This window comes from Leptonotus elevatus, chromosome 12, assembly GCF_054856555.1.
Source record: "Leptonotus elevatus isolate MCC_2025b chromosome 12, RoL_Lele_1.0, whole genome shotgun sequence".
Lineage (NCBI taxonomy): Eukaryota > Metazoa > Chordata > Actinopteri > Syngnathiformes > Syngnathidae > Leptonotus > Leptonotus elevatus.
In genome coordinates, this window is record NC_141250.1 from 21,655,109 (window position 1) to 21,671,134 (window position 16,026).

Genomic DNA, 16,026 nt, shown 5'->3' on the forward strand with positions numbered 1-16,026 from the left:
GCTCATGCTAATCCACCAATGTATTATTTATATATTTTTTTTAATGTATAACATAGTGGTTGTCAAACATTGTACACCAGGTACCACCTAAGAAAACACGTTATCATTTGTCTATCTATACTGTGTATGCTAATGCCCCCCCCCCCCCCCCCCCAAGGACTTCCTGCTGAATCATGTCGACAAGGAGGTGTACAACCCGTTGTTTATCAACTTCTCAGCCCAGACCACAGCTGCCCAGACTCAGAATATTATCATGTCCAAGCTGGACAAGCGGCGCAAAGGAGTATATGGTCCTCCCATGGGGCAGAAAATGGTACCAGTCGACATGTTGTCATTGCAAGTAAACCCAGTTCTGTGATTTACTTTTCACTGTATGTACAAATGTATTTGATCAGGTGATATTCGTGGACGACGTGAACATGCCTGCCAGGGAAGTATACGGCGCGCAGCCCCCCGTGGAGCTGCTGCGCCAGTGGCTGGACCACTGGAACTGGTACGACCTGAAGGACTGTTCCATGATTAAACTGGTGGATATTCAGGTCATGTGTGCCATGGGGCCGCCTGGTGAGTAGTAAATGTGAAAGCCGTTGAGAAGTGCGGGAGGAGGGGGGGGCATTGATTTGGGAACATTGTCATGGAAATACGTGGAATACTTTTCTAAGCAATTTTGAAAAATGAAAAAAAGTTTGAAGGATGTCCTTCCTGTTTGAAGTTCAGAATGACTTCAATCGGACATGAAATTGTGGTCGACTGAGGTAAATGTAAAATATTTCTTAATTCTGGAAAGTTTTTGAGAATTATGGAAATTTGGTGAATTTGAGAAATAGTTTCCGAGTTGACCTGAATTTGAAATTCAAGTGGCATGAGGAGGTATTTAAAATCTCTCTTAAATGGGGGATTTTTTCAGGGAGATGCAAAATACTGAAAAATGTGAGAATTTGTAAAAACGTGAAAGAAAAGGTTCTGTATGTGTCCTGAAGTGATTGAATTGAATCGGTTAAGAAATGTAGGAGAACTTCAATTTGTAAAATGTCTGCATTGATTTGGGAACGTTGACATCCATCCATTTTCTGAACCGCTTATTCCTCAAAAGGGTCGCGGGGGTGCTGGAGCCTATCCCAGCTGGCTTCGGGCAGTAGGCGGGGTACACCCGAAACTAGTTGCCAGCCAATCCAGGGAACGTTGTCTTTTAAATGCTAAAAAATGTGGACATTTTTGGGGGGGAATGTGAAAGACCGTTCCAAGGATGTCCTGGATGAGCTTAACAGTTTGAAATTGGAATGCTTTGAAGTGGTTGAGAAAGAAATGTAAAAGGATTAGAATGTCGGAAAATTGGCAAAATCTTGAAAATGAATGATCATTCATGTAGAAGCTTTCAATCCTTCTCATCTTGTCCGTCTTGTTCTCCAGGCGGAGGGCGAAACCCGGTGACGCCGCGTTACCTGCGCCACTTCAACATGCTTACCATTAACGATTTTGACGAGAAGACCATGTATACCATATTCTCCAGGATCATACACTGGCATTTTACTATACGGTAACGACACAATTACATGATCATACCCCGTCATAAAATTAGACACTTTTTTTTGGCAGTGTGCAGCAACACTCTAGATCAGTGGTTCTCAACCTTTTTCAAGTGACATACCCCCTGTGAAATATTTATATCAGCCAAGTACCCCCTAACCATCACAAAGCATTTCTGGTTGAAAATGAAAAAAAAAAAAAAAGAGTGCTTTTGCCATCAATGTCTGATTTATTAAACTGTGGAACTCTGTTTGCATTCACGTGGTCTCTCTTTAACTATTTAGAAGGAAATCAATTCATTATAAATAATGATTTGCGCACATAAATCAACAAAGTGTGTTCTTGTTTGGGATCATAGTAAAGCTCCGTTCCGTTCCGTTCCGTTCCGTTCCGTTCCGTTCCGTCACAGTAAAGCTCTGTTCTCAAAAAATATACAATTAACTGAATTTTAAAAAAGTGTCAACTTGGGTCGAACCATTCAGGTATGGGAGAGGCTACTGAATATAAAATGTCTATTTTTCTGAAATATTTACATATACTGTACTTTCTCACGTACCCCCTTCATGTACCCCGAGGGGTACACGTACCCCTATTTGAGAACCACTGCTCTAGATCATCGCATCTGTAAAGGTGAAGTTTAAGTACTAAAGCCTTTCGGACTGGACGAATATGTTCTGATTTCTTTTGTTTTGCGCAAGCAAGCGACACGCAATTAAAATCCTCCAGCAGTTTTATAATTTTTTGCCTTTTCAGGTTTTCTTTCCCAAAACCTTTTGCGTCCTTGACCCCTCCGATTGTGAAAGGTACCATGTGCGTGTACAAGGAGGCCACCAAAAACCTTCTGCCCACCCCCCAAAAGTCCCACTACTTGTTCAACCTACGTGACATTTCCCGCGTCATTCAGGGCATCTGCCTGTCGCGCCCCGAAACCGCCCCGGATCCGAACATCATCAAACGACTGTGGGTGCACGAGGTAAGACATCGCCGGAAAATGGAAGATCAGAAGTAAGCCCGTCCGGTCCGGTCCGGTCCTTTTGCAAGCCGCCGTATCCGTCTCATCTTTTTTTCCGCCTTCAGGTCTTGAGAGTGTACTACGATCGTCTGGTCCAAGACTCGGATCGCTCGTGGCTCGTGAGCTACCTGCACGAGGTGTTTAAAGCTCACATGGAAGTGAACTTCCATCAGCTCTTCCAGAATCTGGACCAGGACCAGGATGGCGTGGTCACCGAGGACGACCTGCGCAGCCTGATGTTCTGCGACTTCCACGATCCCAAGGGCGACGACCGCAGCTACCGCGAGGTGCTGGATCTGGACCAGCTCCGCCAAGTGGTGGAGTCGCACCTGGACGAGTACAACACCATCAGCAAGGCGCCCATGAAGCTGGTGCTGTTCCGCTTCGCCATCGAGCACGTCTCCCGCATCTCCCGCATCCTCAAGCAGCCCAGCGGACACGCCCTTTTGGTGGGCGTGGGCGGCAGCGGGCGGCAGTCCCTGACCCGCTTGGCGGCCCACATGGCCGAGGCGGAGCTCTTCCAGGTGGAGATCTCCAAGACTTACGGCATGGTGGAGTGGCACGACGACCTGAAGGTGATCATGACCAGGTCCACGTCGGGCGAAGCTCACGGCGTCTTCCTCTTCACCGACACCCAGATCAAAATGGAGTCCTTCCTGGAGGATATTGGTAACATGCTGAACACGGGTGAGGTAAGTGGAAGGGTGAAGGTTCGAGTGGAATACGCTACCAGGTAGTTTTCATCCAGACATCCAATCTTGTAGACATTTGCAAAAAAAAAAGTTGCTGTCGTCTGATTCCGTTGGTCACTTTTTCCAGGTGCCGAACCTGTTTGCGGTTGACGAGAAGCAAGAAGTGATCGAGAAAATGCGAGTGCTGGACCGCCAGCGCGAACGCGACAAGCAGACGGACGGCAGCAACTTGGCGCTCTTCAACATGTTTGTGGAGCGCTGCCGCTCGCAGATGCACATCGTTCTGGCCATGAGTCCCATCGGGGACGCCTTCAGGAACAGGCTCAGGCGCTTCCCGGCACTCATCAACTGCTGCACCATTAACTGGTTCCAGGTTGGCACTCCTGTGTTCGATAGACCTTCATTTGCATGCGCTTTAGTGGAGTCAACAATTGCTTAATTGTCGTTTAATTTGACAAATACAGTTCAAATAAGAATTCGTTGTTATTATTAATTACCGGTAATATTGTATTTTTATACATACAAACATTTTTACAGTATTTGGTTATTTTTAAGATATAATAAAAATACAATTAAAAACGAGATTGAATTATTTTATTTTAAAATGACTTATTTTACATATATATGTATTTTCGAAATCTATTTGATGGAACAGTTGGTTAGTTATGATTTAGTTACGTAACAATAACTACGGAAGCATGGAGCTGCCAACTTGGAGTAAACATTTTTGACTAATACGTTCAAACATATTTGCAAGTATGTTCGAACGTACTTGCAGGCTAAATACTAAAAACACAGTGCCACAGTGTTTAAACAAAAAAAAAAATTTTTTTTGACCTACGTACATTGTACCAGTACGTTTGCTATTGAAGTAAACATTTGTTGGGGTCTGGATGTTTCTTGGGCTGGTGAGGAGTTCTGGTGGGGGGTGTCTGGTCAGTGCTGGATTTCGCCTTCCTTGGTTTTCTTCGGTCCCCTCGGGTCTCCTGGTGTTCGGTTTAGGTGAACGGTATGAGATTTTTTCTAATAGGTTTTCTGGTGAGCTAACAAATACACGCACGCACGCACGCACGCACGCACATACACATACTCACCCACACACACACACACAAAAAAAAATAAAAAATAATATGTATATATATATATATATATATATATATTAAAAAAAAAGAAAAAGAAAAAAAAAAGAGCAATGATGATGACATTTCCGAATGAACAATACTGAGCTCTTAAAAGAAAAAAAAAGAAAAAAGAAAAAAAAAGAAGTAAACATTGTTTATTCATCATATCATATATAATTTGTTTCTGTCATTTCCCCCCCCATAATGCCACGGGGTATGTGCATGCGAAAGTCAATCCCCTGTGGTATGATGATGGAAAAAAAAAGCCACGTTTTTAGCATTTAGCCTACAGGTACTTTAGAATGTATTTGCAAATATGCTTAAAAAAGTATTTGGAAGTACATTAAAATTTTTCCCAAATACATTCAATCGTATTTGCAAATACGTTACATTTGAACGTATGCACGCGCAGATAAGTTTATTTGCCAGTCAAAAATGTCCACACTTCCGTAAATAGCAACAATGACAATAATTAAGATAAACAAAATGCGAATTTTATAAAATAAATAAAAGAATAAGAATATAATTTGAAAATATGAGCAAGGAGTTTTAAATGTAAATGTACCCCGCCTACTGCCCGAAGCCAGCTGGGATAGGCTCCAGCAACCCCCGCGACCCTTGTGAGGACAAGCGGTACAGAAAATGGATGGATGGATGGAGTTTTAAATGACGTATTTTGCATTTACATGAGAAGTTCTTTCAAACGAATGAATGTATTTTTTCCCCCGCATCCAGACGTGGCCGGAGGACGCGCTGCAGGCGGTGGCGTGTCGCTTTTTGGAGGACGTGGAGATGTCGGACGAACACCGCTACGGCTGCATCGACATGTGCAAAACCTTCCACACCTCCACCATCGAGCTGTCCTCTCGCTTCATGGACGAGCTGCAACGCCACAACTACGTCACCCCGACCTCCTACTTGGAGCTCATCTCCACCTTCAAGACTTTACTGCAGGCCAAACGAGCGTAAGATTGCAATCTTGCCGTTTTTAGCAAGTGTGACGTTTACCGTTTAAATTTTATGCCAAATATGAACAAATCAGTTCTGTTCACTGTTGACTAATTTATGACTTTTGACGACTTTTGACGACTTTTGACGACTTTTGACGACTTTTCAAACTGATTTTTCCCCCCCCCCATCCCAGTGAAGTGATGACGCAGAAAAGTCGCTACGTGGTGGGACTGGAGAAACTGGAGTCGGCGGCGTCCCAGGTGGCCACCATGCAGGTGCAGCTGGAGGCGCTGCAGCCCGAGTTGATCGAGACGTGCAAGATGGTGGACAAGATGGTGATCCAAGTGGAGCGCGAGTCGGCCGAGGCGGCCGAGACGGAGAAGGTGGTGATGATGGACGAGGCCGTGACCAACGAGCAGGCCATGGCCGCCAAGGCCATCAAAGACGAGTGCGAAGCCGACCTGGCCGTGGCCATGCCCATTTTGGCGTCGGCGCTGTCGGCGCTCGATACGCTCACGCAGAACGTGAGCGCGAGAAAAATTGGCATCCGTCGCATGAAATTAGTTCATTCCAATTATTGTTGTCTATAAATTTGGTTGAGTGGATTTATTGTAAAATAAACATTTGTAAATGAACTGGGTAAGAGTAAAATACAAATAAAGGGAAGAAAAAAATCCATGTTACAATGCAACATTTTGCACAAAATACAAATATTAAGTCAAATCAATCATTTAAAAAAAAAATGAAATTGGGCTGATTGTATTAAATACAACATGAGCTTAAATGATCATTTTATTATTGAAAGATTTTTTTTTTTTTTACATTTACCCTTTTTATTATTTACTAATAATGAAATAAATTAGCATTAATTTGTTTTCTTAAGTACTAGTAACTATAAATACCTCTGATGTTGGTATAATTATCCATTTTAAATGGTATTCTATACGATATTTAGCCGCTTTATTAACCAGAGCTGCAAAATTGTGAATGAGTTGCAGTTTTTTGATGCTCTTTTGAGGGATTCCAGTCTGAAACGTTTGTTGTTTTCCGTCCTAGTCAAATGCCTGACATCACGTTTTTGTCTTCAGGACATCACTTTGGTCAAGTCCATGAAAAGCCCGCCCAGCGGCGTCAAGCTGGTCATGGAGGCGATCTGCATTCTGAAAAAGATCAAGCCCGACCGTGTGGTCGACCCGGCGAGCGGCAAAAAAGTGGAAGAGTACTGGGGTCCCGCCAAAAAGCTCTTGGGCGACCTCAAGTTCCTGCAGAGCTTGCGCGAGTTCGACAAGGACAACATCGCCGCCAACATCATGGTCGTCATCCGAGACAGGTACATCAGCAACCCGGACTTCGTACCCGAGAAGATTCGGACGGCCTCCACCGCCGCCGAGGGCCTGTGCAAGTGGGTCTGCGCCATGGACAAGTATGACGGGTGCGTTCAAGACACAAAAAGCGGCCGGCCGGGGGCGGGGCTACCTTGGAATCATTGTTTCATCCTTCAGCTTTCGAAAATCATTGTTTTTAACATGCTAAGCTGGGCTTGCTGTAAAGAAGCACCGCGGGCTCATCATCTCACCTTTGCTGATTTGTATCAGAAACCAGACCCGGGCTTAGAAATCGTCCCGATGTGTACCTCGCCTTTGCTGTCCATGTTTTTGCACACGCTTGTCTCGTCATTGTAGGACTAACGTGAACTCCAAAGTGAGAAAATGACACGTCACGTGTGTGTGTCCTGCAGTGTGGCCAAGGTGGTGGCGCCCAAGAAGGAGAAGTTGGCCATGGCCGAGTCGGAGCTCGGGGTTGCCATGAAGGTTCTGCAGAAGAAGCAAGCCGCCCTCAAAGAAGTGCAAGACGAAGTCTTCAACCTCAATCAGATTCTGAACGAACAGAAAAAGAAGAAAGTTGAACTGGAGGATGAGGTTGTTCATTTGTAGACCTCCTACGAAATGCGATGGCTTTTGCCGCTCGATGACTGGTCCCAACGCCGACCTTACGTTTCTCCAGGTGGATATGTGCAAAAAGAAACTGGAGCGCGCTACGCAACTGATCGGCGGCCTGGGCGGAGAGAAGACGCGCTGGAACGAAATGGCGCTCAACCTGGGAAAACTCTACAACAACTTGACCGGCGATATCCTCATCTCGGCGGGCACCGTGGCTTACCTGGGAGCGTTCACCTCCAGCTTCAGACAGGTAGGTGGGTGGCCACGGCTTTTTCAGGGTCTAGCATAAAAAAATAAAATAAAAAGTATAAATACGTCTTTGGGACACTGGTAATATTTAAAATAGAACGTTTTTATACTTTTTTTTTCCCGTTCCGTTCCGTTCCGTCTTCAATTCCGCTTATCCGGGGTCGGGTCGCGGGGGCAGCAGCTTTAGCAGGGAAGCCCAGACTTCCCTCTCCCTAGCCACTTCAACCACTCTCCTCCGATGGGATCCCAAGGCGTTCCCAAGCCAGCCGTGAGACGCAGTCTCTCCAGCGTGTCCTGGGTCGTCCCCGGGGCCTCCTGCCGGTAGGACATGCCCGGAACACCTCCCCAGGGAGGCGCCCAGGAGGCATCCGAACCAGATGCCCCAGCCACCTCAACTGGTTCCTCTCAATGTGGAGGAGGTACTTTTTTTTTTAGGGGCAAATGAGTAAATGGCTTATAATAAAAACCCTGTAAGGTAAATTTAGAGATCTGTTTCTTTTTTTCTTTTTTTTTTTTTCCTTTTCTTTTTCTAAGAGCTCAGTATTGTTCATTCGGAAATGTCATCATCATTGCTCTTTTTTTTATTTATTTTTATATATATATATATATATATATATATATATATATATATATATTTTTTTTTTTTTTGTGTGTGTGTGTGTGGGTGAGTATGTGTATGTGCGTGCGTGCGTGCGTGCGTGCGTGCGTGCGTGTATTTGTTAGCTCACCAGAGATCTGTTTCTCAATACATTATAAATGTTTGAATATGCAAACCTGCAAAGACTGGGACTTGTGTACAGCGTTAAAGTTTTTCCTCATTTCAGTTGTCCATATATTTAGCACTTCTGGCCCTCCTCCACCTTTCGTGCGCTATTACGAGGTAAATCGTTTTTATTACTGCCCATCCCCAAGAATGATGAATTGCTTTGTTTCATTTTTGTTTCATAAACAACCTTAACTCATATTAATCAGCACACCTTGTTTTACTCGTGCAACGTTTTCTTGCCCCGCCAAAAAAATGTGTGTTGTCGTTGCACTTTGACACTTTCCTCTGTTGTGTGTACAATTTATAAGACACTTTTTATTTTCACTTTATGGGAACTTTTAACAGTTGACTGACAATAACAACTAATGCACAAACGCGGTGTACATTTGATGTTATCCAGGAGCAGATTGAAGAGTGGTCAAGTCAATGTAAGGAAAAAGAGATCCCCTCCTCAGCCAACATGACCCTAACCACTTCTCTGGGGGAGCTCGTCAAAATCCGGGCCTGGACCATCGCTGGCCTCCCGACAGACAGCTTCTCCATCGATAACGGCATCATCATCTCGTGAGGGATAAACGGAAGGCGTCGGCAATTGAGTTTGCTGTGAAGCTAACAAGATGTTTAGCATTTCGCATGTGTGTGTCTGTGTGTGTCTGTGTGCGTCTGCGCGCGGTTCTATAGCAACGCCAGGCGGTGGCCTCTGATGATCGATCCGCAGGGCCAGGCCAACAAATGGATCAAAAACATGGAGAAGGCGAACAGCCTGGCAATCATTAAGCTGAGTGATTCCGGCTTTGTTCGCACCCTGGAGAACTGCATCCAGTTTGGAACGCCAGGTGAGCCGGCGTGACGTGACGCGACGGACGCCCTTTTCGCCGTCGGCAACCCGCCGCTCCGCTTTCATGCTTCGGCCGCCGTGGCTCTTTGTGTGTCAGTTGGAATTTATTTCTGCACGTTTTCGCCAAATGTGAGTTTAAATTTGAAGATTATTGCTCTGCATTTTTATTTTTGTGATCATTCAAAAGATGCCCCCGGAGCTATTTGACCCCCAGTTGGTAAACATGAATAAATCCAAGACAAGAAGACTTTTTTAATGCAACGTGTTAGATGACCTGCATGAAAAACAAAAGACTCTTAAATTGTCAACTTTTTTTTTTAACCAGTTTGACGTTTTGCTCCTGTTTGTGCGACGGCCGACGAAGTCTTTTTACAGATATTTTCCAGCATTCATAAGCGAGGCATGCATTTATTAAAAAAAAAAACACATGAAATATTAAGAGTAGCGACGTGCTGACCTAGTTCATCCAATGAAGCAAAGCTCGTCGTCACGTCTTTGAATGCCACTTAAAAAGCTTTGCGGGCGTTCTGTCATTTATAGATAGTGTTAATGTTCCCAACATGAGAACAGCATTATCATACTTAATAGGGATCCGCATAAATATTCATGTCAGGGCAAGCAATTGTAATCATTTATTTTTGCCTCGCTGATTTCTCATTATTGCGCACGAATGTGAATGCAGGCAACGGGAAAGTGGCAAGACTTTGGTAATACAAGTTACATCATTGAGACAAAGGATACAGAGAAGCAACAATAGTGATGACAGAAGCTTTATTATGTAAGGCAAGTGTATTTAAAGAAGAACAAATTAAAATGAGATTATGCTTTTATGCAATTTTTTCCAAAATGTTAAAACCGTTTCAGGTGTCTATAAAAACAAGGGAAATCTAGGGCGTTGCGACTAGATGAGCAACTCCGAACTGTGGAAGCAAATACTAAAGAGCAAAAAGAGTTATGCAAAACAAGTTATTTTATCCATTACATATATTTTATTTTATTATTATTTTATATTATTTATATTTTATTATTTTATAAACTTATTTTATTTAAGTCAGAAAACTGATTTTAACGGCAATCACGAATTTCAATTTAGTGTGGTTGTTGCTTGAACATGGCTATGGATCTTCAGCCAGCCCAGCTGGCAAGTCTTGGTCCCAAAAGCAATTTTAACGTCGCAATTTGGCCAAATTCAGAGCCGCTCGCTCACAGATGCATTTTCCAAAATGTGCACATAACAAACGATTGCCTCGGCGGGAATTCCAGAGAGCCAACTATTTGTATGCAAGCAGTTAAAAGGTCCTTTTAAATTCAATCGGGTCTTTTTAATTGTGAAAATGTTCTCCTGTAGTCCTACTGGAGAATGTCGGCGAAGAGTTGGACCCCATCCTGGAGCCTCTGCTGCTCCGTCAGACTTTTAAACAGGGCGGCGCCATTTGCATCCGCCTGGGAGACAGCACCTTTGAATACGCACCCAACTTTCGCTTTTATATCACCACCAAGCTACGCAACCCGCACTACCTGCCCGAGACCTCCGTCAAGGTAAGCGGGCGGGACGGACGTCACGTGACGGCTTTTGTTCACTTGTTTGGAAAGCCTGGTGGAATAGACTTGATGTTATATACTCATTGGCCAAAGTCTACAGTACAAACATTCCATAAAATATTTGTGTTCATTTAGTCATTTTCAATTCCAAGAACGACTTAACTCGTTTGTTAGAATCAAAACATTCAGTGCCAAGGACGAGTTTTATCGTATGGTATGTTTTTTTTTTTCTTTTGGGAGGGGTAAAGAAGAGGCTGATGCGGTTTTAATTGCAAGCTATGACAAGTCACTCTCAGGATTTGCAACTGATGAGCACCGATCCTATCTTGGTCCATCCTTGCGCTGTAGGTGACTCTGCTCAACTTCATGATCACCCCAGAGGGCATTCAGGACCAGCTGCTGGGCATTGTGGTGGCCCGCGAGAGGCCCGACCTTGAGGAAGAGAAGCAGGCTCTCATCCTGCAAGGAGCTGAGAACAAAAGGTACATACGTTTTTATTAGGGGTGCCAGGCAATTGAAATGTTTAATCATAATTAATTGCATGACTTCAATACTTAACTCCCGATTAATCGCAAATGTTATATCTGTTCTAGATGTACAATAACATATTAAGTTTTCATACTCTTGTTAACATAAAAGGGGGAAAATGTTAAACTAATAGAAATATGGCTGCATGTTTTAGTCATTGATACAGTAATTTCATAATAATTGATAAAATGGAGTTCAAATTTAAAAGATGTACTGTACTGTAAAAAACGAATGTGATATTGATTTGTTTTGGTCATTATTCTGCCACTAGAGGGCATAATTGCATTTGTAAAATGATGCTATCTAATCTTTAACATGAAGTAACTTCTGCACATTTTTAAAATTGTAAATTACAACTTGACCCCATTTCCACAAATATATTCATTATTATTAAATGTATTACTGCTAAATTTGGACACGGACGTGTCTGATGCGTTGCGACTGGAAGTTCCCCAGTACAGGCTTTCCAAGTAAACAAATTAGTGGCGTTAAAGGAACTTTAAATGAACTCCAAATAAACAGCCCTAGTTTTTCTATACATTGTTTTCAAAATCAAATAATACTGCACTTTTTTTTTCAGGCAACTGAAGGAAATTGAGGACAAAATTCTGCAGGTGCTGTCGTCCTCGGAGGGCAACATCCTGGAGGACGAAACGGCGGTGACCATCCTGTCGCAGTCCAAGGTATTGGCCAACGAAATCACCGAGAAGCAGGCGGTGGCCGAGGTGACGGAGGTGAAGATCGACGAGACCCGCCTGGGCTACAAACCCATCGCCATTCACTCGGCCATCCTCTTCTTCGCCATCGCCGACCTGGCCAACATCGAGCCCATGTACCAGTACTCCCTCACCTGGTTCATCAACCTCTTCATCCTCTCCATCGACAACTCGGACAAGTGCGACGACTTGGAGGAGAGGTGAGCCGCCGCGCGCCACGAAACTTGCTTCGGCTGACCCGAGACTTGGAATTGTCCGGAGGTGGACTTTTGTTGGTGCCTCTGTGCTTCCCTTGACCAAAGTCATGTGGCGTGTTGTCCAGGCTCAGGATCCTGAGAGATCACTTCACCTACTCGCTCTACGTCAACGTCTGTCGCTCGCTCTTTGAGAAAGACAAGCTGCTCTTCTCCTTCTGCCTCTGCGTCAGCCTGCTGGTGCACAGGAAGCTGGTAGGAAAACGCAACTTGATTTATAGAGCACTTAAAAGTCCAAATCAGACATATCAAAACCAAGACATGTACAAGAGCCACTGGAATCCCATGTTTTCTTCAGATAGAACCCAGAGACAGCAAATACAATGAAAACAGCACGGGTGCTAAAATTGAACCCTGTGGAACACCATACGACAATTAAGCAGAGTGGGCTACCAAAACATTTGACTTGCCACCACACAGGACACAAAATTTTGCCTCAGTCACCTACAGCTCGCAAAAACTTAACAGATTTTGGAGCAGAATTTCAGGGTGAACCTAAAATGCACTAAAACCTTTACAGGTGAACTTAACTTTTGACTTTATGTGAAAGTTTGTAATGCCATCAACTGAGATACAGAGAGACTGGAAGAGTCACAGAAAGGCATAAAAGTGGACATCCTTGTTTTTTTGGGGTCAATTTTGCTGTTCTGCTCTTTCTTAGAACAGCAAGTTGGTCGGAAAATAAAAGTTTGTTAGGAAAACTGGGTAAACCGTACTGAGTGATCTTCCGTGACCCACCGATTATTGTGTCCTCTAAACATCAAACTTAGGTGAGACCCCCCCCCCCCCCCCCTCCAGTCCCGTACTCGACAAATATATTCGTTGGTGGCAGTCAACAGCTGAGTTCCAGTTGACAAGTAGTTAAATGAGTAAAGTTTACCTGTAAAGATGAAAGTGCATCTTGGGTCCATTTTGCAATTTCACCGCAAAGCCTCGTCAATCTCTCGTGACTTTTTGTAAGAGGTGTGAGTGTGTCGTAGGTGAACGAGGACGACTGGAACTTCCTGTTGACGGGCGGCGTGGGGCTGGACAACCCCTACTCCAACCCCTGCACGTGGCTTCCCAAGAAGTCCTGGGACGAGTTTTGCCGCCTGGATGCCGTTGAGCAGTTCAAAGGCTTGCGGAGGGACATGGCGCAAAACAGGAATATATGGAAGGATGTCTACGACAGCGCGGTGAGCCGATGACTTTTATCCGCCTGTTTTGATGGGCTGGCAAGTCAGGGAATATTTTAATACAAATGTTAAACCCCGCCCTGACACGGCCCATCCCTGCCTATTAGTGCTGCACCATTTGTGAAAAACAGTATTAAGTACCATCTTCACGATTGCCAATAATAGTTTATATTTGAAATATACCACAAAAAGACTAATTGCTAACCTTAAAAACAAGCATCTAAAAGGTGAGTTTATATTTGAAAAAAAAGACAAAGACACTCCTGTCACATCCACTAACAACCCATTAAGAAGTGCTTAAAAAATGGTCTAACCAAAGTTGCTTAAGAGACACAAAAAAAAAGGTTTGCGTATGAGATTTTGCACTCTGCCTTTTTAAAGGAAGTGCAACTTTATCTAATGAAATCTCTTCATTCCCTCTTTTGCTCGAAGCGTCCGCGCTATCTGGATGCTCCAACAGCTGTTAAATCGATATGTGGCGCACATATTCTGCAGCTCACACACACACACGCACACACACACACACACACACTCAGCTGCCACACTTCTATCTAATTAAATCCAGTTTGTTCCAGTTGCAGATTTTACATGTGTTGGGTCTCCGCTGCCAGAACAGCTGTTCAGTCAAGTTCACAGCAAACACGCACACGCATGCACACGTTTCGGGCAAATCCCGCCCCAGGAGAGCCGAAAGAGGTGTTTTGGTCTCGCGGAAAACTTGCAGCTAAGCATTGATCGCTACCTCCAGTCTTCTTGTTCAGATAAATGTTGTGGCTCCGGCCCAGTTGCCAGTGGCTTCACCCCCCCCCCCCCTATTTGGCTTCATCGTTTTCCCGCCCTCCCCAACATATTTATTCACCTCTACCCGTGTTCTGCCTGCACACATGACAAATGACTTCCCCTATTTTTGGCTTAATTGCAATGATTCGTCATGTAGCCGCTCAATAAAATAGCCAACCGCACACCAAAAGTTGACAAATAGCGTGAAAATAAATATTGATCTCATTTGCATGTTAGGTTGCGCAACAAGGACCGTGGTGTCTTTCTCGCTTCTTTTTTTTTTACGTGCCGGTGGGCTTGTGCATTATTAAGATATGTGGATTCTCTCGTGATCATTTTTGGCCCCCAACGTGGTACTTAAGTGCCGAATGCGCACGTCTTGAGGCTGCCTGTACATCATCATGGAGCATGGAATTTTCCCCAGACATTTGAATGCCATAGAAATCCATTGAAAAGTACCAGCGACAGTGTGGGAAAGTGTGCAAGTTGAAACTATGCAGAAATGAGTTGCCAATGACTCGAAAAAGAAAAAAGGCGGGTATGAATCCTTTCCTTGGGAAAATGTGAGTAATGTGGGACACACACGCTCATATTTTCAGACCGGTCGGCAAACAACAGTACACCTACGTGTCTCAGTGAAAAGGTTCGACACCCACACCATTTTTGATCAACCAAAATTATTACAATAAAACTATAAACTATAACTATTAGGGATTCACCAAAATGACATTTTTTTGGCCAGAACCGAAAATGAGAAATGCTTGGCCGAAAACGCCCCAAAAAATTATGCTTATTTTTTACTATCACTGCATTTATTATAAGTAATTAAAGATATAACATTATGATTTAATTTTATTTCGGCTGAATGCCGGGTTTTTTTGTTGCCATTTCCGGCCAAATATTTTCGGTGGCCGAAAATTTGGTGCATCCATTTTTTCACCACTTTTAGGAACCCCTTCTCGATGAGAAACGGTGTAACATACCAGACTGGTCTTTACGGGGACCCAAATATAAACAAACAAAAGAGTCCGCTGGGATGGGCTGTGCCTTCCTGCAAGCCTGAACAGGATAAGTGGATCAAATATAGCAGGAACACCAACATGGTGCCCGCTGGCCCACAAGGACCAAATGGAAAAAACTCTTATGCAAAACTTTGCATAAAACAAAACAACAACACAGAAAACGTGTAAATACGTTTTTGGGAGTGAAAGACATAGTTTAAAAAAACGTGTTTACACGTTGTTGGGTTTCAATGAGTTAATAGCATTTTGAGCACATTTCAGAATTGTGTATGAAAATAGTTGCAAAGTAGCTCTCAATTTGAAAAAGGTTGGCGACCTCTTTCAAAAATAGGCAGCAGATGGAATTGCTTGTTTTGAAGAAAAGCTGACTGGAGACGACGAATGAGTTTCTTGTCATGTGTCCCGCCTTGTAGAACCCCCACCAGACTCCGCTCCCCAACGAATGGCAGGAGAAGCTGACTCAGTTTCAGAGGATGCTGGTGATCCGATGTCTGCGGCCGGATAAGGTTCGCGTTTCGATTGCAGTCTACACCGACTCGTTGAAGAGATGAGATTGTTAATGTTTCATGGATTCATTTCCTCCTTGCCGTGTCCCCCCCCCCCCCGCCCCCGCCCCAGATTATTCCGATGGTGCAGGAGTTTGTTTCCGACAGTCTGGGCCGGCCCTTCATCGAGGCGCCGCCCTTCAACCTGAGCAACGCCTTCGGCGACAGCAACTGTTGCGCACCTCTCATCTTCATCCTGTCGCCCGGCTCGGACCCAATGGCCGCCCTGCTCAAGTTTGGACATGAAAAGGTAACGAGAGTTTTTTGGGGCTGCATGAGATCTGTTGCAGGAAGTAAAGCTTGATGTTGTAGACCAAAATTCATCGGCTTGATGAAGCCTTTCCTCTACTAATATTTTGTCCTGGACT

The 16,026-nt window shown here is 44.2% G+C and overlaps 1 protein-coding gene across 1 annotated transcript in view; it reads left to right on the forward strand.

The window, feature by feature from the left end:
- The window catches only part of dnah7 (dynein, axonemal, heavy chain 7), a 61,299-nt gene that overhangs the window by 32,825 nt on the left and 12,448 nt on the right, over positions 1–16,026 (forward strand). Inside the window, exons 37-56 of the mRNA XM_086090513.1 lie at positions 158–313; positions 396–564; positions 1,411–1,537; positions 2,281–2,500; positions 2,605–3,231; positions 3,359–3,604; positions 5,088–5,317; positions 5,497–5,827; positions 6,392–6,735; positions 7,042–7,222; positions 7,308–7,493; positions 8,659–8,822; positions 8,940–9,094; positions 10,445–10,635; positions 10,987–11,120; positions 11,747–12,082; positions 12,205–12,331; positions 13,117–13,311; positions 15,527–15,619; positions 15,732–15,908. Coding sequence (XP_085946639.1) covers positions 158–313; positions 396–564; positions 1,411–1,537; positions 2,281–2,500; positions 2,605–3,231; positions 3,359–3,604; positions 5,088–5,317; positions 5,497–5,827; positions 6,392–6,735; positions 7,042–7,222; positions 7,308–7,493; positions 8,659–8,822; positions 8,940–9,094; positions 10,445–10,635; positions 10,987–11,120; positions 11,747–12,082; positions 12,205–12,331; positions 13,117–13,311; positions 15,527–15,619; positions 15,732–15,908 — 4,389 coding nt within the window. The remainder of the gene's footprint in view (positions 1–157; positions 314–395; positions 565–1,410; positions 1,538–2,280; positions 2,501–2,604; positions 3,232–3,358; positions 3,605–5,087; positions 5,318–5,496; positions 5,828–6,391; positions 6,736–7,041; positions 7,223–7,307; positions 7,494–8,658; positions 8,823–8,939; positions 9,095–10,444; positions 10,636–10,986; positions 11,121–11,746; positions 12,083–12,204; positions 12,332–13,116; positions 13,312–15,526; positions 15,620–15,731; positions 15,909–16,026) is intronic.